The sequence below is a fragment of the Natator depressus genome, chromosome 1 (assembly GCF_965152275.1).
Source record: "Natator depressus isolate rNatDep1 chromosome 1, rNatDep2.hap1, whole genome shotgun sequence".
NCBI lineage: Eukaryota > Metazoa > Chordata > Testudines > Cheloniidae > Natator > Natator depressus.
The window spans coordinates 233,427,719-233,453,920 of NC_134234.1; the positions used below are offsets into that span (position 1 = coordinate 233,427,719).

At 40.3% G+C, this 26,202-nt stretch overlaps 1 protein-coding gene across 18 annotated transcripts in view; it reads right to left on the reverse strand.

Moving 5' to 3' along the window:
• PLEKHA5 (pleckstrin homology domain containing A5) overlaps window positions 1-26,202 on the reverse strand; it is a 257,099-nt gene that overhangs the window by 12,563 nt on the left and 218,334 nt on the right. For 9 of the 18 annotated variants that reach the window (XM_074938104.1, XM_074938194.1, XM_074938093.1 and 6 more), the window contains 9 exons: window positions 21,790-21,891; window positions 19,257-19,368; window positions 18,971-19,017; window positions 17,849-18,037; window positions 17,111-17,231; window positions 14,346-14,461; window positions 4,027-4,236; window positions 3,112-3,267; window positions 1,892-2,016 (listed from right to left, as the gene is read on the reverse strand). In XM_074938104.1, the coding sequence (XP_074794205.1) occupies window positions 1,892-2,016; window positions 3,112-3,267; window positions 4,027-4,236; window positions 14,346-14,461; window positions 17,111-17,231; window positions 17,849-18,037; window positions 18,971-19,017; window positions 19,257-19,368; window positions 21,790-21,891 (1,178 nt within the window). Of the gene's footprint in view, window positions 1-1,891; window positions 2,017-3,111; window positions 3,268-4,026; window positions 4,237-14,345; window positions 14,462-17,110; window positions 17,232-17,848; window positions 18,038-18,970; window positions 19,018-19,256; window positions 19,369-21,789; window positions 21,892-26,202 lie in introns of those variants that run through there. The other 9 variants (XM_074938128.1, XM_074938185.1, XM_074938121.1 and 6 more) reach the window with 2 other exon arrangements.

The window sequence follows — 26,202 nt, forward strand, 5'->3', positions numbered from 1 at the left end:
CATTCTAGAGTAAAAAGAACTTTAAACTGGGAACTGGACAGTTTTTTTTCCTTTTTCATACTTATACACTGAAAGATACCAAATTCAAGGCTGTAGGGAAAATACAGTGTCTCGTGAGAGGGCCTACTCTATATTGACAGTAAGACCCATGTGTCTAGCTTCAGGCAAGAACTACTGAAGAGGTGCACCAAAGCTCCAGTACTACTCTAACTCTGAAATCATGGAGTTAATGGAAACCCTCCAAGGTGATGAAGTACCCTAAGGCAGTGGTTCTCAACCACAGGTATGCATACCCTTGGGGGTATGCAGAGGCCTTCTGGGGGTACATCAGCTCATCTAGATATTTGCCTAGTTTTACAACAGGCTACATAAAAAGCACTAGCCAAGTCAGTACACATTAAAATTTCATACAGTGACTTGTTTTATACTGCTCTATATACTATACACTGAAAAGTAAGTACAACATTGATATTCCAATAGTTTATTTTATAAGGTAAAAATGAGAAAGTAAGCAATTTTTCAGTAACAGTGTGCTGAGACACTTTTGTATTTTTATGTCTGATTTTGTAAGCAAGTAGTTTTTAAGTGAGGTGAAACTTGGGGTACGCAAGACAAATCAGACTCTTGAAAAGGGCACAGTAATCTGGAAAGATTGAGAACTGCCCTAAGGGGTCAAACTAGTCAAGACTGCTCCTGAGCTGATGGCTTCCATACACAGTACAATGGACTCACATAAAAAACTTGCCCTTTGAGCCTTCAGACAAGGCTTTTAACAGGAATCTTATGGAAAGCTTCGATCAGGCAAGGAAAGCTATTAAGCCCTCATCCTGAGATAACATTATTGATTCGATCTTGCATCCCAAAGCAAACCACAAATTGTCTTTGTCCATGATGAACATGTGCTTACAAATGTATTTGAAACTTCCCACATATTAGTTCTGAGTAAAAACAGCAACACAGAAAAAGGAAAAAACAAAACCAAAACTTAACCCAGAAATTATTCTAGGGAGGATACCTGACCCCAAGCTATTTCACAATTACTTGTTATTTCTTTTGCCCCAAGTTTGAGCTAAGAACAAGTGTTGACCAAGTTCCCTCCCTGTTACCAGTCCATGGTGGGTGAACTCAGTGAATTTCTGATTTCAATAGGCAGCTGGAAATGAATCATGACTATAAGTATAACAAGTTTGCTATGAATAGGAAGAAAAACTAAGTTGCATTCAGAATATGTTATATTTTTATATTTCCTTCCATAGCTGTGCAGTGTTCTACTTCCCAGAAGAGTGAAGTCTGTGTTGGAGCCCCTAAGTAGAATGGACACTGAATTTGTCTGGAAGTAGGAGAAGAGTAGGGAGAAAAATCTTGAGTATTTTAGTTCTCTCAATATATATAAAGAGAGAATCTAAGAGTGAAACTAATGAGCAGGATAACTTTGATAATATTATTCAGACCTGAAGAAATTATTTCCATGAATCACAATGTTTAAAGCCCATCTGAACAGTTCATGGCCTGATCCTATACCTGCCTCGGACGATGAATGCAGGACTGGGTCAAATATGTGCTATTTCTTTCTCTGATTATATTAGGCAATCAAATCTTAACACAAAAACCATCTTGTAATGAACAACCTGCCCGGGCTTAAAACAATGTTTCCATTTTTCGTACCACCTAACCATTCATATTCTTTATACTTTTATAGAGAAAATAAAGCTTTAAAATATTTGTTTACATGCAGCCCCATACTACCCACAATTCCTATGTGGAGTTGCGTAGAACGGTGAATCAAGCTTTCAAAATAAAAAAAACTAAAATATTCATTATTAAACTGTAATAATAATTCATTATTAAACTGTTGGACTAGTTCAGTAATATGCAATTATCTTATTTTTACCTGATATCAACATTATGTGTTTTTCCCAATTTCTTTGGTTTTTCTACTCCTTCTTCAGCATTCCCTTCTTTTGGATCAGCTCTAACACACGTGTCTGGTAACAGTAGGTCATCACTTTTTGTCAACTTTAAAAAGAAAAGTTGAAAAGTTTCGAGAAAAATCTGTCAGTATACACTGTGAGCACATGCTGAATGGTGGGCAGAGAACGGATTTTCAGGAAATAAGCTTTGGCAACAGAGCCAAATTTTGGCCTCAGTTATATAGGTATAACTAAGGAATTACGTTTACGTAATTTATATCAATACCATTACCTGGAGAGCAATGCAGGAAGAAATGTGCAGAATTCAGCCCAATGAATTCTGCGAGTGACCTAGAACTATCAGGGAACTATCTAGAATCTGGATTGCAGTTTCTGTATTGTTTCCATACCTCCACCGCCATCCAAAATTAATACAACACACAACTGCTTGGACACATTACTCAGTGTGACTACTTTAGAAGTTTTGATTAGATACAGTTATTATCTGTGTGTGAAGTAGCACTCTTTCAAAAGGCTCAAGAAGGCTTCAAGTTAAAGGTGTTAAGAAAAAGACGATCACTCAGTTTTAATAACTTGATTTTATGTTACTCTGTGGAAACTTGATAAAGAAAATGGTAAAGGTAAAAGGAGAGGAAATGAAAGGCAGCAACAAAAAGAAAAGGGGATTAATGAAAGAATATGGGCAAAAAAAGGAAAGAAGAAATTCTGCATAAGTAGATTTAAACGTTTTCAATTACAAGGAGGTATGATTGCATTGTAGTGGTTCTGACAGCCTTTAGCTCCACCTGTAAATCATCATGCTTTTGAATAGCAATTAGGATATTTTAAAACAGGGTAAAACTGGGTAGGATGTAAAATAAATCTGAAAGTACCACCATTTTGATGATCGTCACAAGTCATAATTATTGCCCAACTCCACGCCGTGTAAATTATTGTCTCTCCTCCTATTTATTTGTTAAACAATTTGATGCGCTAGGTGCTATACAAATCAAAAAAGGAAGAAAAAGGTACCTGGTTGAGGAGGAAACCTCATGTCATAAAATGCACTGGAAGACCTGAATTAAATTAATCTAGAACAGTTTCTGAACTGGGCAGGTGATGTTACTTACAGATGTGCTCAGTATTTGTGGAAGAAGTTACTTTTGAGGTAGGACTGAACACACTAAATATAACTTATTACCTCTTTAGTAAAATCTGCATTATGCTCTTCTGATCCAGCATTTAGTTGTGTTATTTCTTCTTCAGGAGTTTCATGATTTTGTTCCAAATCATTCTCTCTTATGGCACTCTCTAATTCCTTAATGTTACTAGATACCATATCGTCCTTTCTTCGATTCTGTAGAACAAATGTGATATATGGAGATACTTGCAATAAAAATCCAGTGGTATTACTGTATACTCTTTTCCTGTTGTTATGAATAGACTTCCATTATGACCTCTTAAACACTGTTAAAAGTTACTAAAAATTTTTTTAGACTGCTTGACCTCAATTCAAAAGCTCACCTCCCATTTCCTCATATGGGTGGCAGGTTTTTTTTAATGCAAAAGGTAAGAGTTAAAATTGCTTTTGAAACCTTAACTTTAAATATCCTGACTTTTGTATAATTAAAACATCCAACTGTAATAAGTCAGGAACAATTTCTTGCTTATAGCAGATAGCCATAAATTTTATAACTGCATAAAGCAGGGGGAGCTGGCAGCAACTCTTAAATTTAGGCTGCCTAACATTTTCCATTATGGAAAAAAAAAATCTTGCAACCTCTTTTGAGAAGCGCTAACACCTCCATTGTTTGCAGCAGGCCATTCAAATTTGGTAACCTCAGGCTAGAGGAGTGCCTTTTCTTTATCCCAGGAAATTCCATTTAGGTTTAGCTGAGTTATAAACCGTTAAAAAAAATCTATTTCCCTTTCTCCCACTTGCATTCCTAAGGATAATTTTGGCAGCCTGCTATAAATGGACATTCTGATGTGCAAGGCCGATGCCGCCACCAAAGCAGCAGCAGCATTTGACTTTGCAACTTCCCCCCCCCGCAATATAGATATATATATTTTGTTCTAACATATTACCGTGTACACCAAGGAACTTTTGGCATACCTGAGCCAGCTTAAATGGATTATCTCTAACAAAGGATAAGCTCTGTGAAGGAGATGGATCTGAAACGCCAATAATATTTAGCCCCTTTTTCTTCTCTCTCAGACAAGCTTGTTGGTGTCTCTTTATTCTTTCCATCTGCTCCTCCACAGTCATTCGAGGCCGAGTGTTTTCTGCCAGACATAACTGCTCCACTGCACTTCTCGGCCTTTCCTTAAAAGAAAGGAACATACTTTTTTAAAGAGTACTTTTGAAGCAATGTTGTGAACATACAGTGTGGGTGTTCATTTAAAAAAGCTTGCACTGCACACCTACATTTGGCCTAACCCTGGTATCCCCTATATTAAGACTGGTCAATACATCAAGTACCAGAGGAAGTTTTAGGGACAGGATTTATCTGCACTAGAAAATTACATCATGGTAGAACATGTTTTAATGTTAAACATGACTGAGCACTCAACGTAGACAAAGACTGGCCTGTTTAATGTGTCAGCTGATTGTGGTTACCATTGGGTTGGGGCTAATAGATGCAGCTGCCTTTGTTCTTCTTTTGCACTTACTTAGAGCTAGAAGGGCTACACTAGAAGCACTAGATGCAGATGCGCTGCGTCTGGTGACAATGCCCTAGGCTGTAGGTACAATTACTCCACCTGTGGACAGCGCTTAGGTCGCTGTAAGTTGCGTCGCTCAGGGGTTGGCTTTTTCACACACCCCTGAGAGATCGAAGATCCATCGATTTAAGTGGTAGTGTAGACCTGCCCTGAGGTAAATAAGAGCTGGTCAGTTAATAAGGAGTGGTTACCATGACCAGCTGATATGGCATTCAACTTTATTGTTATTCACATTATTGTAGCACCTAAGAGTCTCAGTCATGGACCAGTACAAACTGACGCTGTACAAACACAGAACAAAAACATGACATTTAACACTGTTAATGTGTTTCTAACAAGGTAATTTTCCAGTTTAAATAAGCTGGAAATGAATGTCCAATTTTTGAATAGTGCCCACTATAGTTTGTTTTCCAGTCAAAATGAAATGGTTGTTTAAATTTATATAAAGTTGTTTCAATATGAGAACATTACCTGAAACAATGAATTAAGAGGACAGCATAAAATGTCAGTGACAGCACAATTTTTAAGAGATTTTGAAAACTGTTAGAGTAATGAGTAGAAATGCATAAGAATTCAAATCAATATTTCAATAATGGGGGATACAGAGATGGACTTGAAAATATTGTAACTTTCATCCTTGACCCTGTAACTGGATCCAGGGGGTAGACCTAGGAGCCCATGCAGAGCTAGGTGTGGGTTTGGGGGCCGTAAGGTCTTGGATTCTTTAAAAAGTAGTCAATTAAAAAAACTCTTCATTACTAACTATTAGATTACAGAGTAATCTAAATGGAGTTTACCATCACTAGTGACCACGCTGATCCCAAATCTTGCCATCTTTATGGTAGATAGCTACCTCGCTTTCTGTTTGCAGACTCTCTCCTAAGTTGCAGAATGACCAGAGAGATGTGTACTGGGACGCAAATGAGTTAGTGTTTTCCTTTTCTGGGCCTTTTTCCTCTTTATCAAGGGCTGTGATTTATGTTTTTTATCAAGCGCTGTGATTTACAAGAAATGGTACCTCGATCTTACAGTGACAGCTGCCTTAAAATGCATATATTTATAGTTACTTCTGATGGTTTTTGTAAATTTTACTCTATTGTATTTGGAAAGAAAACTTAGCTTTGCAGTCATCCTTTAACTGAAAATAATTCTGAGGGTTTCAAATAATTTCTTGAAGAGTTTTTTCCTGATGATCACATATAGAAAGTCTAAATGTTACCTGAACTCCATCTGTTTGAGCACTTTACAAGTAATCATATAAGTTACTCAAAGAACATCTCACATAGAAGCAAGATCATCAGTACATATAAAATAAGATGTTTGATTGTAAGTGAAGTTACTAGCAATATGAGACCAGAAACTAGGTTATTTAGTGTCTAAGTCCACTAGCCCTCTCTAGAGGACTATATTACAATCCTTATTAGTTCCAAATCCACATCACAAAATTACCCCACAGCTTGACATACATATAAGGCAAGAGTGGCCCAGGACTTATATTTGCATGCTGCAGCAAGTCAGGACTCTACTGCAGAGTCTTACACAGCACACCCTAGATTAGGTCTGAATCCAGGTATTGCTGTTTTTGACTTTCCTCAGCACTGAATTTCCAGGAAAAATTTGCTAGGAAATCCACAAGGTTATGAGGTCATCTATTACAAGACCTGAAAACACTGATCCTGCTTCTTGAGGGAGAGAATCCCTGCAAAATTATATGCTGTTACCAAATTCTACTTCTATTAGGAATTATTATCTTTTACACATCACACACCTCATGCTGGACTACTGTGTCTTTCTGATCCAGTCAAAGTGAGGATTACTCACCTTGTGCAGTAACAGGTTCTTTGAGATGGTTGTCCCTGTGGGTGCTCCACTTTAGGTGTTTATGCGCCCTGTGCTTATAATCGGAGATTTGTGGTAGCAGTGCCTAGTTGGGTCGTGCACACGACGTCGCTGTCTCGCACTGCTCCAGGGGTTACACAGTGCTGCGTGACCAACCATCCCTTGGTTCCTTCTCTACCGCAGAGAATCTTTATGAAACTCTGAAGTAGAGGGGAGAAGGGAGGGCAGTGGAGCACACCCAGGGACAACCAGCTCAAAGAACCTCAGTTACGGCACAACCCTCTCTTCTTCTTTGAGTAATAGCCCTGTGGGTGCTCCACTTTTGTGATGGTCGAGTACTGTCCCTCAGTGGAAGGGCTTCGGAGTTGCATTATTGATGGTGGATAAAACCGTGAGACCAAACTGAGTGTCCGATTATGACTGTTGCTCTATAGCATACTGCTTCGTGAATGTGTGGGCTAATGCCCAAGCTGCTGCTCTGCAAATGTCGCTAACGGGAACATTGTTGAGAAAAGGTATGGATGTCGAAAGTGCTCTCAGAGTGTGAGCGGATTCCCTTTGGGACTTGTAAATGAAGCTTTTGATAACAAAGGTGGATGCATCCTGATATTTACTTGGATAGTCTCTGCTTTGAGAGGGTTTCCCCTATTGAACATTCTGTTATAGAGACAACTAGTCTTGGTGATTTTCTAAATGTTTTTGTTCTTTCAATGTAGAAAGCTAATGCTCTTTGAACGTCCAGTGTGTGGAGTGATTCCTTTTTTTGGTCTGCATGTGGTTTTGGAAAAAACACACGTAAGTAAATGGGTTGGTTCAAATGAAAGGGAGATGCAACCTTGGGTAGGAATTTGGGGTGTGGCCTTAAGGTAACACGGCCTTTAAAGAAAGTTGTGTGTGCCCATTAGGGCCCCTAGTTCCCACATCCATCTGGCAGAGGTGATGGCAATGAGGAAAGCCACCTTCATAGATAGGTGGAGTAGCGAGCAGGTGGCAAGCAGCTCAAATGGTTTTCCCATAAGTCCGCGTAAGACGAGGTTGAGGTCCCATGTAGGAGGTGGGTTTCTTATTTCGGAGAAGGTGTTCTCAATGCCCTTGAGGAAATGTTTAGTTGTTGGGTGGGCGAATATGGTGACCCCGTCCACCTTATCATGGAAAGCTGTCACAGCCGCCAAGTGTACCTTGACAGAGCTTATGAAGAGCCCAGTGTTTTTAGTTCTAATATGTAATCCAGTACCCTTGGTAAGAGGGAGGATGTTGGTAAGATCTGTTTGTCTTGGCACTAAATGTTGAACCATTTCCACTTACGGATATACAGGTCTTTCTTGTATTTGTTCTAAAGCAATATGTCTTTTACTTCCTCCAAACAGGCCATTTCAATTCCTCTCAGCCATGGAGTAGCCAGGCTTTGAGATGGAGTATTGAGAGGTTGGGATGGTGGACGTGTCCTGCATCTTGTGCAAGGAGGTGAGGTATTGGGGAAGATTTCGAGGTGAGCGCACTGCCATCTTTAGCAGGTACGGGAACCATGTCTGTCTGGGCCATGTAGGCGCTATTAGGATGACTTTGGATTTGTCCCTCTTGATCTTGTGTATGACCCGGGTTAAAAGTGTGTGGTTGGGGGAATGCATACATTAATGGTGCATCCCATTTTAAGAGGAGAGTGTTGCCTAGAGAACGGGGTCCCAGTCTGTCTCTGGAGCAATATTGTGGGCACTTGGTGTTCTGTGCTGTTGCAAAGAGGTCTATGATAGGAAATCCCCACAGTTTGAATATTGTATGTAGAACTCCAGGGTCCATTTCCCACTCATGATTTTGTGAGAACTCTCTGCTTAGTGCATCTGCTGTTGTGTTTTGACATCCTAGAAGGTAGGATTCTGATATGTCAATGTTGTGACTGATGCATCAGTTCCAGAGCAGTATTGCCTCTGTGCATAGGGAGTGTGATTGTGCACCCCCTTGAAGATTTATGTAAAACATGCATGCTACATTGTCCGTGAGCATCCTGATGGCTTTGTTTTTTTTGTTAGTGGTAGAAAGTGGTTGCCTGTGTTCGGAACTGCCCTTAGTTCCAACAAATTTATGTGCATTTTGGACTCTGATGGGAGCCACTGACCTTGTACTGTGTTGCTGAGTCCTTTGTAGAAATGGGACTCCTGTACAGACTTTCTTTGATTGTGTCCACCATCTTAATGAATCCTTTACCTTGTCTGGCAATGTGAGATGTCTGTGTAGGCTGCGCCTGTGAGGTATGTTCACTGTTTGAAGGTAGGCCTGCACGGATCTCATGTGAAGTCTGTTGTGTTTGACGACAAATGACGTTGCAGATGTGTCCCAGTAATTGTAAGCATGTTCTGGCAGATGTTTGTGGATTGTCCGTCACTGTTGAAATTAAGTTGATGAGTGTGATGAAGCGTTGCTGAGGTAGTGTTGCTGTCGCTGTTGAACAGTCGAGACAAGCTCCGATGAATTCCAGTTTCTGGACAAGACTCAATGTTGACTTTTAAAGCGTGTTTATTTGTAACCCTACATTTGTGAAAAGGGTTATCGTACTGTGCAGCACTTATTGCTTTGTGTTGTGTTGGTGCCCTTATGATGCAGTCATGCAGATATGGAAATATCATGATTGTCTGCAGAGGAGTGCTGCCACCACTGCTAAAACTTTGGAGAAAATCCTCAGGGCAGCTGACAAGCCGAAAGATAATACTTTGTGTTGGAAGTGTTGTTTTCTCAGGGTGAACCTTAGGAATCTTCTGTGTGATGGATGGATGGTAAAGTGAAAATACGCATCTTGCAGGCCGAGGGCTAAGAATACTGGAATTATAGTTATTAGTGTCACCATTTTGAAACATTGTGTTTTTACAAACTTGTTGAGTTTTCTTAGATTCAGAATGGGTCTCCACCCACCCATCTTCTTCTGCGTTAGAAAACAGTGTGAGTAAAAACCTTTCCCCCGTGCTGCATTGGTAACGGTTCCACTGCATCTAGGGGTACGAGGTAGTTTATTTCCTGTTGTGGCAGGTATTCATGAGATTGGTCAGTGAAGAGGGACAGGGAAGAGGGGTGGGTAGGTGGGATGGAGATAAAAGGGGATGGAATAACCCTGTTGGATAATTTCTAAAAACCCATTTATCTGTAGTGATGGTGTTCCAGACTCGGTACTTGGTGACAGGCGATTTCCGAACATTCGGGAGATAGTCTCTGTTTCCAGTGTTAGAATGTGTGGTGTCTCATGCCCTCGACCACACCTTCAACATTGCTGTCTCAAGGTGGATTGCTGGGATGGCAAAGGTTGGTGTTGGTTTTGTGGATGTCTGGTTTGTCTTTGTTTGCAGCGTTGGTCGTATTGCCTGTGCAGTTGCAAGTACGGTGGCGAGCAGAATCTCTGGGTAGAACACCAGCCATTTCTTTTTATTTGCAGGTGTGTAAATGCCCAGGGATTTTAATGTTGTCCTTCAGGGTATGGAGGGACTTGTCTGTTTTGGCAGCGAATAATTTTGGGCCTTAAAAGGGCAGGTCCTCGTCTCTTAGAATCACAGAATATGAGGGTTGGAAGGGACCTCAGGAGGTCATCTAGGCCAACCCCCTGCTCAAAGCAGGACTGATCCCCAACTAAATCATCCCAGCCAGGGCTTTGTCAAGCCTGACCTTAAAAACCTCTAAGGAAGGAGATTCCACCACCTCCCTAGGTAACCCATTCCAGTGCTTCACCACCCTCCTAGTGAAAAAGTTTTTCTTAATATCCAACCTAAACCTCCCCCACTGACTAGATCTCCCTGGGGAACCCAGAGAGATGAAGCCATGATGCACAGTGCATGACCACAGATATTGTGATGGAGAATGCAGCCATGTCTGCAGAGTCAAGAGAGGCCTGCAGCGCTGTTCTAGCAATGAGATGGCCTTCAGCGATATTAGCATTAAACTGTTATTTTTTCTCTTCAATAAATTCTGACATTGTCAAAAAAATTCTGTGTATATTTGGACAGTGGGCCTCATAATTAGCTATGCAAAACTGCAGTGTTGCAAATTAATACACCTCACGGCTAAAGAGGTCTAACTTCTTCCAGTCTCTGTCATTCGGGTTTGTTCTAGTATGGCGTTGTTCCCCCCTCTCGTTTACTGCTTCCACCACTAGTGAGTTTGGTGTGGGGCATGTAAATAAAAATTCAACTCCTTTAGATGGCACATAGTATTTCTTGACTGATCTTATGCATGATGGGGGTGCTGTTGCTGGTGTCTGCCAGATAGTTTTGGCAGGCTCAATAATAGCATCGTTGATCAGAAATGCCATCTTTGCAGAGGTAAATATTTGAAGTATGTCTAGTAGTTTATGCCGTGATTCAGGTACCTCTTCTAGTGATATGTCAAAGGACTCTGCCAAGCTTTTGAAGAGTTCCTGAAATTGCCTGAAGTCATCCCCTGCGGTGGGAGGTGGGGGCATTATACTTCCATCTGGTGACGAAGATGACAGGTTCACTGTTGGTAATGCTTCCTGGTCTGAAGTTTCCTCAATCACCTCCTCTTATGTTTCTGAGGCTGCTGGGATAGGTGATGGTGGTGATTGTGGTGCTCTTGATCTTGGTGGGCGAGGGGGCCTGTGATGTTGAGTTCTGTATACTGCCCATGGATCCCAGTAGGGCCAGCGTGGTGGGAATGGCATGGGGGGTGGTGCCCATAGGTGCCGATACCAGGTATCACCACTCTGACAATGAGTGGTACTCTGGTTGGTGGGATGGTCCAGGTTTGGGTGAGGAGTGATGAGTTGTATACATCACCCCTTCATCCTCATTGTCGTGAGAGAGAAGGGGAGCTGAGTGGAGCGGTCAGGCAGCTTGGTACTGATCAAGATGGAGTGCCTTTGGTACCGAAGAGCCGTGTTGAGCAGACCAGAAGGTCTGTATGTCTCAGGAACTGGTGCGGTACCATGAGCGTCGGTATCAATGTTGGCACTGCTGGTGGTACAAGAGTGTGAGTAGTAGCTGCTGGTGCCAAGGATCTTGTGCTCTGCTGTGTAAGTACTGCAGATGGCGCCATTGGTGCCAAACACCTTTTTGGCTCTGTGGGTACCGAGGTGGAGGGTTTCACTTTACCCTGTGAGCCTCAGTTCGAGATTGCCAGCTTAGGGTCTTTGGCTCTCTGAAAACCTGTGGTACCGGAAGGTCCTGGCTTCTCTGGGTCCGATGTGCTTGGTGCCATGGGTAGCGAGGTAGACTTGGAGATAGGGGATCGCTTTTTCTGAGCCAATTCCTGTTGTGATGAAATCTGCCCGTTTTTTAGTAACCTTCTTGGGTAAAGTCTCTTTCGTAGTGGCTACTGATGGTGACTGTTGGTCCGGAAGGGTCCTTGACTTGGGGTCTGAGGCTGGTCTCAGAGATTTCTCCATCATAAGGAGCTTAAGTTGAAGATCCATAACTTTTCTTGCTCTGGCCATGAGATTACAGCAATGTGGACACTTCTGAGGAATGTGCGTCTTGCCGAGACAGCAGACACACCGTGCATGTCTGACAGAGATAGGGATTGACAGTCTGCAAGTCAGACAGTATCTGAATCCCGGCGATCCGGGCATGCTGGAGAGGTTCTGTCCCAAATAAGGCGGCAACAGTAACTCTACGAGAGCCTAAACTTAATCTTCCTACTGAGGGGAATAAAGGAGACTTTTTCTTGTAATAAATAAAATAAGCATAAAGGGTAACAATGATTAACTACTAAGTATACTATAAAATATCTTATCTAAAGGTAAGCGAGGGTGCTGCTAAGCGCTCTGACTCAAGCCAAAGGGCAGTAGAGAAGGAACTGAGGGACAGTTGGTCGCATAGCACGATGTAACTGCCTTGGGCAGCACAAGATGACAATGGTGCATGTGCAACCAAACTAGGCACTGCTACCACAAATCTCTGATTACAAGCACAGGGCACATGGACATTCCTCGAAGAACCACCATAAATTTGGCATCCACATGTTGCTTCTTCACACCTAATTTATTCCTAAAATATACCAGCGCTGTAGTTGTTAATCTGCTGTCAAATGAGCTAAGAAGTATCAGTAACTTTTGTCTATACTAGAAAAATTATTACCCATTGCTGACAACAGGTGTCAGCAACACATTAGCCCTTCTCTTCACAGCATCACATTGGGAACTTATGTTGAATAATGGACAAGCAACTGAGTATGAGCTTCTAATGCAACAATATGGCAAAAAGGACTAATGTGATCCTTGGATGTTTACATTTAGAGGGGTGGGGAGCAAGGAGTAGGGTGGTGTTTTTACCACTATACATAGCATTGGTGAGACTACTAGAATACTGCATACAGTTCTGATGTCCACATTTAAAATTTTTTTTTGAAAGATTGGAAGCGGTAAAGGGAAGAGCCACGAAAAATTATTCAAAGGCTGGGGGGAATGCCTTACAGTGAGAGATTTAGATCTCAATCTGTTTACCTTATCAAAAGAAAGAAGGACAGGTGACTTGATTATAATGTATATGTACTCACCGGGAGAAACTGAGCACTGAAGGGCTCTTTAAATCTAGTGAAGAAAGACACAGCAAAAGCCACCACTGGTAGCTGAACCCAGACAAATTCAAATTAGTACTTAGGCAAAAGTTTTCAACAGCGAGGGTGATTAAACATTGGAACAAACTACCAAGGGAACTGGCATACGCTCCATCTCTTGAAGTCTTCAGACCAAGACAAGATATCTTTCTGGAAGATAAGCTTCAGCCAAACACAAGTTATTGGGCTCAATACAGGGTTTGCTCAAATTTAATGGCCTGGTTAGATGAGATAATCAAATTATCCCGTCTGGCCTTAAACTCTATGAATGGGTACAGCTGGACACAATTTAACTGCAAGCATAGACCAAGACAAACGATGTTCAGCACCATTTCTGCAACTGCCATTTTAAAGATTTTAAGCTGTTTTCTGAATGGTTCTGGACATGGTTCATTTTGTTCTATGATTACAGTTAAACTGCATTAAGTCGTAATAAAAAATTTTCATACTACAGACAAAGGTTGAAGACTAGAGTAACGTTGTAGTTGCGGACTCTGATTTCCCAAACAAATATGCTTATGTCATAAAAGCTCACAAAAAGTCTGGATAGTGTCTTTTCAAAAGTGGTAGTAATCTCTTCTCTGAACTCACTCTTCTGTTATTCTCTTGCTTCTGCCTCCATTCTCATTCCTAAAATCCTCTATCAGTTCTCCCTTCTATAGTCTCTATTCCCTCTCTCCCTGCTCCCTTTTCCTATCGTAGTCATTTTGTCTTCTTCCTTCATCCCACACTGGCATCTCATCTGAAAATCACAAGAGGTTCAGTACTATGCACTGTACCCTCAATTGTTCTGATAGTTTCAGATGTCTCAAAAATCATTTTTGGGTTGGGAAAAAAACGATTTACCAACACAGGTTGATAATATGCTGTCCCTTTGCCCCACAACAAGAAAGGCACTTTGAAAAACAAAGCCCAAAAGGCAGGACTTTATGTACTTTTAATTCAGTATTGGGGATGACCCACTGGCACTAGATTCAATAACTAGTTTAGCAATAATACTGGCAACCACTAGAAAAATCAAAGAGCCTGATTTCAAGCCCTCAGTTATTCAATAGCTTTTATCACCACCGTTTAGCACTTTACCAATTCAAATGTAATGAAGTCTATGGGGTCTCTGGCATAAGTGAATTTTAAAATCTCTCATTGCTTACTTATGAACTGAATGCACTAAGGTAATACATTTTATTGTACTTTTTAAGCCAGTGGGATGTTTTAAAGTAAATGAAAGATAAAGCTTTTAAAGTAACTAAAGATCCAGAAATTAAATGTGGAAAACAAATACACTGTTGTAAATCTCGATGCTTGCAAATTATTTTTAAATACCATTCTTAGATCTATCTTCTTGTTTTTCCTTAAAGTGACGTAAGAGGCTATAGTTGAAGATTCTGGAGTTGGTGATTTGGTTCTGGGAGGCACAACTCCAACAGGAAAATGTGAACCTATAAAGTAATAAAACAGCATCTTAACTGTTATGCAAAATGGCACATACAATATTGTATTGTTTTCCAACAAAAACATGTTAGGATGTGAAATCATTAATTGATAGGCTACCACTCTTATATTTACTATAAAAGTCATGATGCCTAACTAGTATATCTGCAGATTTTTTTCTATATAAATAATCCTAGTCAAACTAAAATCTAGTCAGTGTTTAACCAGTACGTTAAATGTGACCAGTAAAGGATTTTTTTAAAAAAAATTAACTTGTTCCTGTTTTGCTTCTTCATGATACATAAAGAAAATCCAAAAGATTTGCTTGGGCTTTCACAATTTTTTGTTCCTTTGCAAGTTTTTTCCCTTTGAAAATATCTGGAATGTCAGCTGTGATCTTCTTGGGTTTGGCTAGAAGAACTCTTGTAGATCTCAGCAGATTGCTACTGTTATAATTGTAGAAGTGGGAGGATGCATCTTTAACTAAAGCTTCCTTCATCCAAAATGTGAATTAGTCATGGAAGTTTTTTCTTTTCTAAAACAAAATAGACTAGATAGGCCCTGAACTCGTACTGCACAAGGAATGCTGAGCATCTGCCCAACACACATACACATTTCAAGAAACCTTCAGGCCTTCTTTAGTCATCAAAAAAGGATTCTTCTCCTTTGCAGGTCACTGGTCTCCAATTTCTAGAGGTTTACAGTCACAAATTCCTATTTTTAAATTTTTTTTTTTTCTTGGAGGGTGAAGGACAAATGAAAGGAAAATAATTGACAGAGGGAAACATTAAAAATAACTAGTGCTGTAAAGTGCACAAAACAAACAAATCATAAAAATGAAATAAAATGTCCCCTTCCAATCTCTTATTATTTTATTGCAGTAGCACCCACTACATGTGGGTATAGTCATCTTAGGGCTTGTCTACATGGTGAGGCAATACAGACTACTGTGATGTGATTTCTAAAACACAATAAGGTGTTGCACATTAGTTAGTCTGTCAGACCCTGCTGGTGTGCACTAAAGGTTCCTAGTGTGCTTTAAACATAGTGCTGGGTTAAAGCACACTCGAAACCTTTAGTGCCCACAAGCAGGGTATATATGGACCAATTAATTCATAACACCTCAGTGCACTATAGAAGTCACACTGAATGCGCATTACATCATCATGTAGACAAGCCCTTATATGTGGTTTGTTACAACAGTAAGTAAAATAAAATTTTAGATATGTGATTTTTAAATTGAGCTCTGCTGAAATTGTTTGGGATATGAAGGTATGAAACAATACAAATACAAGTATAAGCAATATGCTGTTACTGCATGTAGACAATTGGGAAAAACTGACTACTTATATTCTACCTCATGCTGTTGGGTTTTTTTGAGTAAAGAGAACTAGACTGAATTAAGTGCATTAGAAGACTAAGTGCTCACTGGGTGGAATAAACAGTAACAGCTACAATAAAATTACCTCAATCTACTGGTAAGAGGAAGATTCTCCCACTCATTTGCCACACTGAGGCTGTAGCTATTTTTTTTTAAGTGCCATCTATATCAGCTAGGCAGCTTATTATCTGCTTTTCTTTAGTGAGGCCTGTTTTTTCACAGACAGACAAAATTATTTCTCCATTTATGAGAGATAAGGTGAGTGAGGTAATCCACAGGGATTAAATGCTTTTTCAACTCTCTAAAACTATACAACATAAAACCACACAGTTAACTTTAGGCCACATTCAGCCAAGTCCCATAACAGCAGCATCTCATGTGCATGCTGAGTCATCACATCTTTCAATTTGACTAATGGGGGTGCAGCACATATTGGTAAATTGAGGGGATTTTTACAACTGCCTTTTCCAAACACAACTTTTAAAAAGCTATTTTACATGTTTTAACAAGAGGTATTAGATTCCTTAAGTGAGTGTTCACGGTGAAGGACTCTACCAAGTAATTAATAGCTTTTATGGGGACTATATGAAGAAGAGAAACAGGCATTCAGCAACAGCACAGACCTTTATTGTGAGTATATTCCAAGGGCAATAACATTAATTCTATTGTATCATAGGACAGAAGGCAATTCAACAGTTACAAGGTTTAAAAAAAAAAAACAAAAAACCCCACATTATTTCCTTGTCTTGAGAGAGTCTGAAAATTCTGTGATGCTGCCTTTTTGGACATTTTGATAATATACTGTTGTGAGTTGGATTACAAAACTGCATAAGGGCAAGGACAGAAAACGGGTAATTGTTCAAGGGAGTGATGTGCGTGGGACGTGAATGAAGTGATCTGACACAGTGTCAATAAGGATTTCAGGGTTGTTGTTGAGTGTAATGTTTGATTTCTCTGTGGTTTGATTGACTGAAATCCTTCTCTTGTTGTATAACTAAAGCATGTGATTGCAGGAGCTGTTTCATTTGTATCAAGAAATGGACATACTGTTTGTAAAATAAATATTATACACATACACACACACACACACACACACACACACACACACACACACACAATATTGTAAGTGCCTTGTAGAAACTGTTATTTTATTCGTATGTGTATACACACACACACACACAAATAAAATAACAGTTTCTACAAGGCACTTACAATATTCTGTACTCCTTGTGAAAGACTGAAAAACAGATTGGAAGTCAACATGCTTGGCACTAACCTTTAGTTGTAGAAGTTTCTGACTCTGAAGCTGGTTCTGTCTTTTCTTCACCATTAGACTCATCAACTTCTGCCACTGTTGTTAACTCTGGCTCACTCTTATAAAGTCTATAATCTGGACCCTAGAAGATGACAATAGTAAAAGATAACGAACACTGATTTATCATTTAAATGTTAGTATCTTAAGAATCAAACAACGTAATCTTGCAGCTGATTTTGCTCTCATTTAAATTTATTGTTTTTGTAAGCCAATGCTCCATTGCTCAGGGGCTTGTGTAGTGATATTCATTTTGCAATTAACATGAAACAAACTGCCACAGACTTTCAAACGTTATACAAACTGAATAACTGATGTGAAGGAGAAAATTTACCATTATTATGTAACACTAACCCCAAGAAACAAACACTAACTATAAAAGGCTTCAACAGATACATGATTGCCAGGACTGGGGTTTGTGTCGTGTAACAAGAATTCAGAAAAATCTGATTTTGAAAAAGTGATCAAAATATTTAGAATTACCGTGAGAGTCTTGTTTTGATGTTTGATTCTTAGAACACGTTTATAAGCATGGTATATCTGATTAAAAAATGTCAAATGCAAATGATGCAGCTGGAAATAAAACTAATTAGCCGAAAAGGAATTACACAGCACAAAAGCATCCAGATGTCAAAATAAAAGTGACTGTGCAGAGGATGGGGGAAATGCTTAATGTACATTGTGGCAATTTTAGCCACTTACACAGTAAGATCCATTTCTCTGATATCCTTGAACTTGGTGAATCTTCTTTTCTTCCAGCAGATGTACTGGGCCCCTGCTATAACAGAGCAAGGAGCTGCTATCACTGGGCAGAGAGGGGATTATGGGAGGATGCTCTGTAAAGTCATAGGACCGAGGGAGTGGAGGACGAGGTGGGACTACTTCCTCTTCCTAAAGATTGTAGAATAGTTACCTTATTTAGATATGCACACCTGTTACAATTATTTATAACTTTTAAAATGTATATTGCTATAGCTGTATAAGCTTTGTGTTTTGCAATTAAAGCGACACTGTCATACTAAAAAGATGTATTAACAAACAACATTGTTTTCCTAACACCATCTAAATTCATGGAGATTGAAATATTTCCCTTTTAAATCTCATTTTCACTATTTACTTTCTGCATCTCACTCAGCTAGTTATGTTTTTATTTCTATCAGTTGTACTTTCTGCCTCTCATGCACAAACATGCTTCTGTTGTGACTAAGCGTACTGATTTCATTACCCCACCATTTTAATTGAAATTCATTATTATTAAAAGATTGTGGTGCATATTAGATTTTCTATAACCTTTATAAACCAAGCTTAAATTTTGGGTGAAACACAAAGTTGACAGTGTCCCTTTAAAGCTACAATTTCTAGATATTATGGGCCTGATTTCCAGATGGGTTGAACACTTGACACTCCCATCGATTTAATCTGTTTTTGGGGTGCTTGGCACATCTGCGAACCAGACTTTATATATGAAGAGAGATGTAAAACAATATAATTTTTCTCTCCATGAAATGTGTCAGGGGGAAAAGAATATCAAGATTTACATTTTTGCGGTAAAGGCCTGGGAACAGAAAAGGGTGAGGAATGGGGGACACAGAATCATGAATTGGTAAGAATATGAAGTCACAGAAGAAATGAAAATTAGAATTACTATCTGGGACTTTAACCTTCAAAAGTAATCCAATAATTCAGTAACAGATCTGCCAATTTAAATATACTGAATACACATTTCTTATACCATTAGAAGAGTTCAGAAATAATTTTTATCAGCCAATAATTTTTAATTCAGAAATTCATTGATGCTAAAATGTAAAACTACTAAAATCATACCTCATTTTTATACTTAATAGCTGAAAAAGACTTTGATCCGATGGTACCTGTTTAAAAAAAACATGAAAATCTGTTTACAATAAATAAATATTAGGAACAAGCACAAAAGCTTGTCTCTGTATTGACTGAAAGGCTTAAACACACACTAATTTCAACTGGTAAATAATTTCAGTTACACTTGTTTCCAACAACTATGTCGTCAAACAGTTTTCAATCAAGCAAAAAAGCAAATACAAAGTTTATTCCCTAGAAGTACAATGTGGTTTAATAAAAGCAGCCCATTTACCTGCCTCTGTAGAAATTCTTTGCTGTTTATGTTTACTCAAACCTTCCATTACATCTTGAATTCTCCAAAGTTCCTTCTGAATCTGAGCACGCTGTATACCTGCTGACTCAGTCTGCCAGTAAAGAGACATGGAATAGCACGTATAATATGGTGCAAGAACAAACAATTTTACTATCTGTAGACAGTATCACGTACACAATTTTATCTCCTTACTGAAAGGAAGCAGGATTTAGGAAACAATCTGATAATTGACACTCCCCATCCACATTGATATAATGTTCACACTATCTGGAGGTTAGTGTAATCTCTTCAGGGTGGTTAGTGAAGTAACCACCATCACAACAATTGACTGCTCACACATTCCAGCAGCCTGATTCAGCAGCTTTGCAAATCTTATCTTCCAAAATTAAAATTAAGCAATTTGACAGTAGGGCATTTCACTAGTGAAACAGGAGGATACAATGTCTCAATCTACAAAGGAGAATCAAAACAGGGGAATTCACCACTGAACACATTACTACAGCTCTGTGGGATGATTCTTCATATGTTGAGCTGTTTGCACATCTTGCATTGGCCAAAAGGAAACACCATCAGTACAGACTGGTAGGTGGATCCAATCAAAAATAAAAGCAGCATGACTGACAGTGTGGAGTTGAGTTGGTCTTTGTCCAGACTCTCAGAACGAACTACTCCACACTAGTGAATAAACTATGGGCCGATGTGTGTCCCCATAACCATGCAGGATTTGTGCCAATGGGTCTGCTGTGTACTTATTTCCCTACTCCTGCCACTCATCTGCAATATCCCTTCCTTGTGTGTGGAAAGCCAATCTGTAGCATGCATGGCTTGTGGAGTTCCTCTGCACAGGGTTCCCTACACTCCACCCATCTACTTATTGCATTAGAAATTTAAAACTTGTCATCATGCTAGGTACCTACAGTGTCTTCCAGGAATAGCAGGGTAAACATGCAGAGTACCAAAGTGTAAAACCTAATTAAGAGGAGAAGGAATTTTTACTTAGACTGTTCAACTATTTTTGCTTGGTTTTGTTAGCATTGATGTAATTCAGCTGCTTGATAGTTACTCAGGAAGAAGAATTTCTGTGTTATAAATTTAACACATCTGCTCCTCCAATTAAGGCTTGAAAAATTTCCATTTCTGTGGCTCCTTTAAGGGCAAGTTAAGAAAAAATAAGGAAGACTAGACATGATATTCCTCATACAGTAACTCCTTGCTTAACGTTGTAGTTATGTTCCTGAAAAATGTGACTTTAAGCGAAACAATGTTAAGCGAATCCAATTTCCCCATAAGAATTAATGTAAGGTGGGGGGTTAGGTTCCAGGAAAATTTTTTTCATCAGACAAAAAACTATATTATTGTGTGTGTGTGTGTGTATACACACACACACACACACACACACACACACACACACAGAGTATAAGTTTTAAACAAACAATTTAATACTGTACACAGCAATGATGATTGTGAAGTTAGAGGGTAGAAGAGGGTGGGATATTTCCCAGGGAATGCCTTACTGCTAAATGATGAACTAGCATTCGGCTGAGCCCTCAAGGGGTGGTTGTTAACACATTGTTGTTAATGTAGCTTCACACTCTACAAGGCAGCTTGAATGGAGGGAGGGGAGACAGCATGGCAGACAGAGACACACACCCTGTGTGTGGGAAAGAGAGAGATGCGCATTGCCCCTTTAAGTACGCTGACACCACTCTAAGTAAATTGCCTTTTAAAGTACATCAAGAAGTTGAGACAGCAGTTGTGAGCCCTGTCCTGTCCCCACCCTGCTCTATATGGAGAAGGGATAAGCGGGGGGCAGGAGCAGGGGGACACCCAGACATATTAGCCCCTCTCTCCCCCTCCCACCCCCCTCTCCCCCCACAGCAAGCAGGAGGCTCCCGAGAGCAGCTCCAAGGCAGAGGGCAGGAGCAGCACATGGCAGTGGGGGGAGGGACAGCTGAACTGCTGGCAACTGACAGCCTGCTGGGTGGCTGCTGCACAGAGAACTTAGGGGAGTGGGGAGCTGATGGGGGGCTGACAGTCCACCCTGGTTCCAAGCCCCCACCAACTAGCTGCAACGGGCTGCTCTTCCTGCAAGCAGTGGACAAAGCAGGTGGCTGCCAAACAATGTTATAAGGGAGCACTGTGCAACTTTAAACGAGCATGGTCTCTAATTGATCAGCAGCGTAACAATGAAACAACGTTAACCGGAACGACTTTAAGTGAGGAGTTACTGTATTTCCAAAGTAATAAAACAGGGCAAAAATGAAAGATATAATATCCCCCCTTCTCCCCAGAAAAAAAAAACAAAAAAAAAAAACCCCAAACTACCATTTAGGCCTTTACAGTAATAAAAATAAAAAATAATACCAAAAAAGCAGCAAAGGACAATCTCATTTCCCCACCCTCTTCCTTTTATTGATCTTTCAGGAAGAATCAAACAGGCATGAAATAAAGAAGTTTTGTTTTAAATTTGTATTTTAAACAGATTTAAAATCATATCACAATTCTTCTATACCTGAACCTCCCCAAGTTGGTCCAGCTGCTCCTGCATATGGTTCCTTGTAATTGTTACATCATATTCTAATTTGTCATACTCCCGCCATGCTCTTTCCAGTTCCTTAATTTAGAAGAAAAGTAGTATTAGGTGTTGACAAGTTAAAAAAAAGATGTTACCAGTTTAAAAAACTTGCACCAATTTTTTCTCAGCCCAGCAGATGCAAGTTAAGCAGTACCTCTCAAGAACAAATTTAAGAAATTCATTTTGGTCCTGTTTAAAAATAGTTTTTCACTTTCAATTGGTGTTTCATCCATTTTCTTCTGTGGACAACAAGGTAAAGAAGGGAAAAAAATCTGCTTGCACCTGAGAATTTCCTTCTTGGACCCTTTGTCTTAATTCCTCCCTTGCACTCCAAACACGTCTGGAGACACTGGAGACAGACAAGACTTTCAATCATCACGCACTGCAGCAGACTAAATTTTGTCAATTTTCCCCCACAGGATGCACTGGTAGATTTTTTTATTATTATTATTTAACAGGATAAAAGTAGGGTGTCTAATTCAGAATTACAATTTTTAATAGTCTTTCCTCTGAGTTTTACAGATGCCTTCAGGCCAAGTCCAGAATCATGCCTTAGAGTGGATTATCTTTATGGGTACTGAGGGTAAAAACCTCACCCTTCTCTGAGGCCACTGTTTGAAGAGGCTGCTGCTTCCATCTAAGGCAGAGTAACTCAAGCCCAGCTTGCCCTTCAACAGCAAGTAAAACCTGTGAAGTTGCCAACTGGGTCATCTAGACTTGTCAGGTAATGCTCATTCTGCATTTCTGAATCTCCGAATCGTGGATGGATGGGGACACACAGCTCCTCAGAATTTAAAGGGCAAGATTTTTGTTCTGGGATTTTGTCTGTCACTTCCTGTTCTTCTGGTTGCTCAGGCTGGAGTTAAATACGTTTATTTAACATAACCTTGAAAGGTGTCTGTCTTGAGTTTCTTTCTCCTCCATCCAATTGGGACAGATGCCCTTCCTTTGGAGACCATTAACTAAGTGACCAAGATTCTTTGCTTCCTTTTAAGATTCTTTGCCTTGTCTCTCTTATAATGCTAGAATGGTGACAAGTTGGAGGATGACGTGATTGTGCCTTTTTTGGTCTTTGAAAGTGCAAGGCTTGTGAGACAGACATTGTCCCATCAAAGAGAATCAGGATTAACTTTCCCCTCTTTAGGTTCCCCACCCTTCCATCTATTTTGTTGATGTTTAATGTAAGATACACCGGACCTTGCTAGAACGCGGGATTTGGGATCCATGCCAAGTATCGCATTATAGCAGGGACTGCGTTAAAAATGAAATTACTGTATACAGTAAATGTCATATCCATAAAGTATAGAAAACAAACTCCTACTTGAAGGAAACAAACAAGAAAAAAAAGTGTTGCTTTATTAGAGATTTAAAGTAGACATGACAATAAACTAGTCTAGTTTTTCTTTAAAAAGTCTGAGTTGCTTTTGCTTCTTGCTGCTGTGCCGCTTCCGCTTAGCAAACTGCAAAAGACTACGTAGCTGCATAATTTTTTATAGGCTCAACGTTTTACATCTCAAATGATCTCAAAGCAGTCTCTAAGCCGGCTACAGTCGCAGCTGATGTTGGAATGACATCCACTTCATCTTCCTCTTCTTCTTCCACGGCGAAAGCCAATTCTTCAGCTTCTGGAATGTTGTTTGGTCGTACTGCCTGAAGCATTTGGTCATCCGTTAAGACTTTCAGCAACAGGACAAAAGTTTTCTGCTTCATCATCACCTCTTATCCAGGACTCGATATTTTGTGGCAGAACAGTTACCCCAAGCCCAGACAGTTGCTGGCACAGCTCCTGCATCCTCTCCGTCTGTTCTTCCAACTTCCTCCTCTGTAAATGCCTCGAAGTCTAATTCCTCATCAGACTGTGATCTGCTTTCTTCATTTTCTTCCAGGAGTGGGTGGCCAAACGACTCTCTCAGTCCCACCATCCAACAGCAGTTTATCATTTCAGCACGTAATAAATTCCAGGAATCGCCACCAATGTAAAAGTCTTTTATAGTCAACTTCTTCAGAAAATCGTGACAGACAACTTGCTTTATATCACTTGTTGTACCAAGTTCCATTGACAGTGCTGCTTAAACATAGTGATAACACTTTGATCAAGCGGCTGGATTTTGGAAGTCGTCTTTTTAGGTAAATATTCAACACGTATTTTACCATCACGGGTTCTGAGACTTTCGGCCGGAGGATGTGCTGGACAGTTGTCTAGCAAAAGAACGGCCTTTTCTACACTATCGCACAGGGTCGATCGAAGATATGCAACTTCACCTACGTGAATAGCTGATGCTCTCCCATCGACTGCGCTTGCACTCCTCGTTCTAGTGGAGTACTAGAGTCAACAGGAGAGAGCTCAGCGGTCGATTTATCGCGTCTATACTCAAAAAAATTGTACTGTACAGTACTTAAATTTGGGATCCATGGCCACGACCACGTTATATCCAAATTCGCATTATATAGCCGCGCATTCTAGCAAAGGTCCATTGTATCGATGGACTCTGGGCAGGGGTCAGAGTTATAGCCAGGATGTCTCCTTTTTGTTTGTTTTCATTGGTAAGACCAAGGCTTCTGTTTATTGAGGATTACGGATTTGTCTTGGCCCTTTTAAGAGTCTGTCCCGACTGATTTATATTTGGGGATTAGGCTGGGAGCCTTGCGGAGGGACAGGGAGCTACAGCAGGAATAGTATTTTCCATCTTCAGAAATGGTCTGAGTGTGGAGGAGCCATGCCTGGTCCAGGGAAAGGAACATAACCTGTCTGCTTCCCCAGGCAAACAGCTACATTATTACATTTGGTGGCATCCTAGCTAGCTGGCTGGCTGACTGGGGCAGGGGGAGGAGGCGGAGGATGGGAGTGTCTCAGTGATGCAACAGTACTGTCACTTACTCTTTGCAACAAGTCTGAGGCAGGGCTGTTGTCATGGAGCACATTAGCAGCAGGACCACTGTGACCTGAGAAGCCACTTAAGAGCATCAAGAGCTGCAGGGGATAGAAGAAGCAGTAGTGCTGTCCTCAAGTTCTGCTTTGCTAATGAGTAAAACAGTCACATTGCTTCTGCTGTTCCTTTTTGTTTTCAGTCCAGTTCCAGATCTGGTAACTGATCAATCAGCTCTGTGTGAGACACTTCCAAATGTGGTTGGGACTGGCAATCTTCCTGAGAGTTGCTGTGAAAAGTGGGCAGGAGGCAGCAGTGGCCAACCCTCCTTCATGGGCAGGGATGGGGTCAGAGTTATAGCCAGGATGTCTCCACTTCATGGGTCTGGATTCTCCTGTGAATTACGTGTTTAACTGACATTAATCACTATGTATAATTGGACTGTTGTATTTAGTTTTGTATCAGCTGTGTCATGGTGAACGCTGGGCAGTCCCACTTTAGGATTAATGACAACCAGCTGACATATTAAATATAATAAATCTTTTCTAGACAAGAGTATTGAATACTATGTCTAAAAAATTTGTTTCTCTTGAGTAAAGAATATACTGAGAGAATGTAAGTTTCAAATGACACAGGATGAAGAAAGCGTTTAAATTTAGAATCAAGGTGACTGTCACGAATGGAGGTCTGTAGCCTGCCTTTTGCACCATTCTGGAAGAAGAGAAAACTAACAAAGGTTTTCAGTAGGGGCAATCCTATTCCCTAGCCATGATATAATGTCTAGTCAGCCTCTGACCACAAAGGACAGAGAAAAATCCACCATTAAAACAGTGGAAGATGAAGGGAACACAACATTTGCGGAGTGCAGAAATGTTCCATTTATTCAACTGTATGCAGGGCTATTAATCAAAGTTTCTGAGCCTAGTGATGAGGCATCCATCTTGCTAAAAAATTATTTAAGACACCGCTACGCTATAAATCACATTCCAACCTGTTTTAATAGTCATCTGTGATGGAGAAACAAATATTTTAAAATGTAACTGTTTAAGTTTTTCTTTTCACTGTTAAACATTAGAACAGGTTGGGAACTAGTATACAGTTTTATATATGAGGCTCACTCTGACAGGGTGTATCTGGCCTTGCGGTCCTACCAAATCCTGTTCCAGAAGCAGTGAAGGTAGATCCTCCAAGCCCGCTTAGAGAGACCTTACAGAAGCAACCATAGCCCAGCAGGCTCAGGTAAAAGAAGCTTCAGGGGCTTAGCAGGTCGGTTCCCGACTAGGACCAGAGGAGCAAAGAAGGGTGCTCTCTCTGACTAAAAGAAGCCCAAAAAGTACCAGAATTTATGGCTGTCTGAACTTACATGCAGACTGAAGAGGGAGAAGCACCTGAGGATGCTAGCCCTGAGATCGCGCTGGAGATCCAAGGGGCCCAGTAAGAAGAGGGCCAGGGAAATAGCAGCAACGGATTGGAGTAAGCAGTA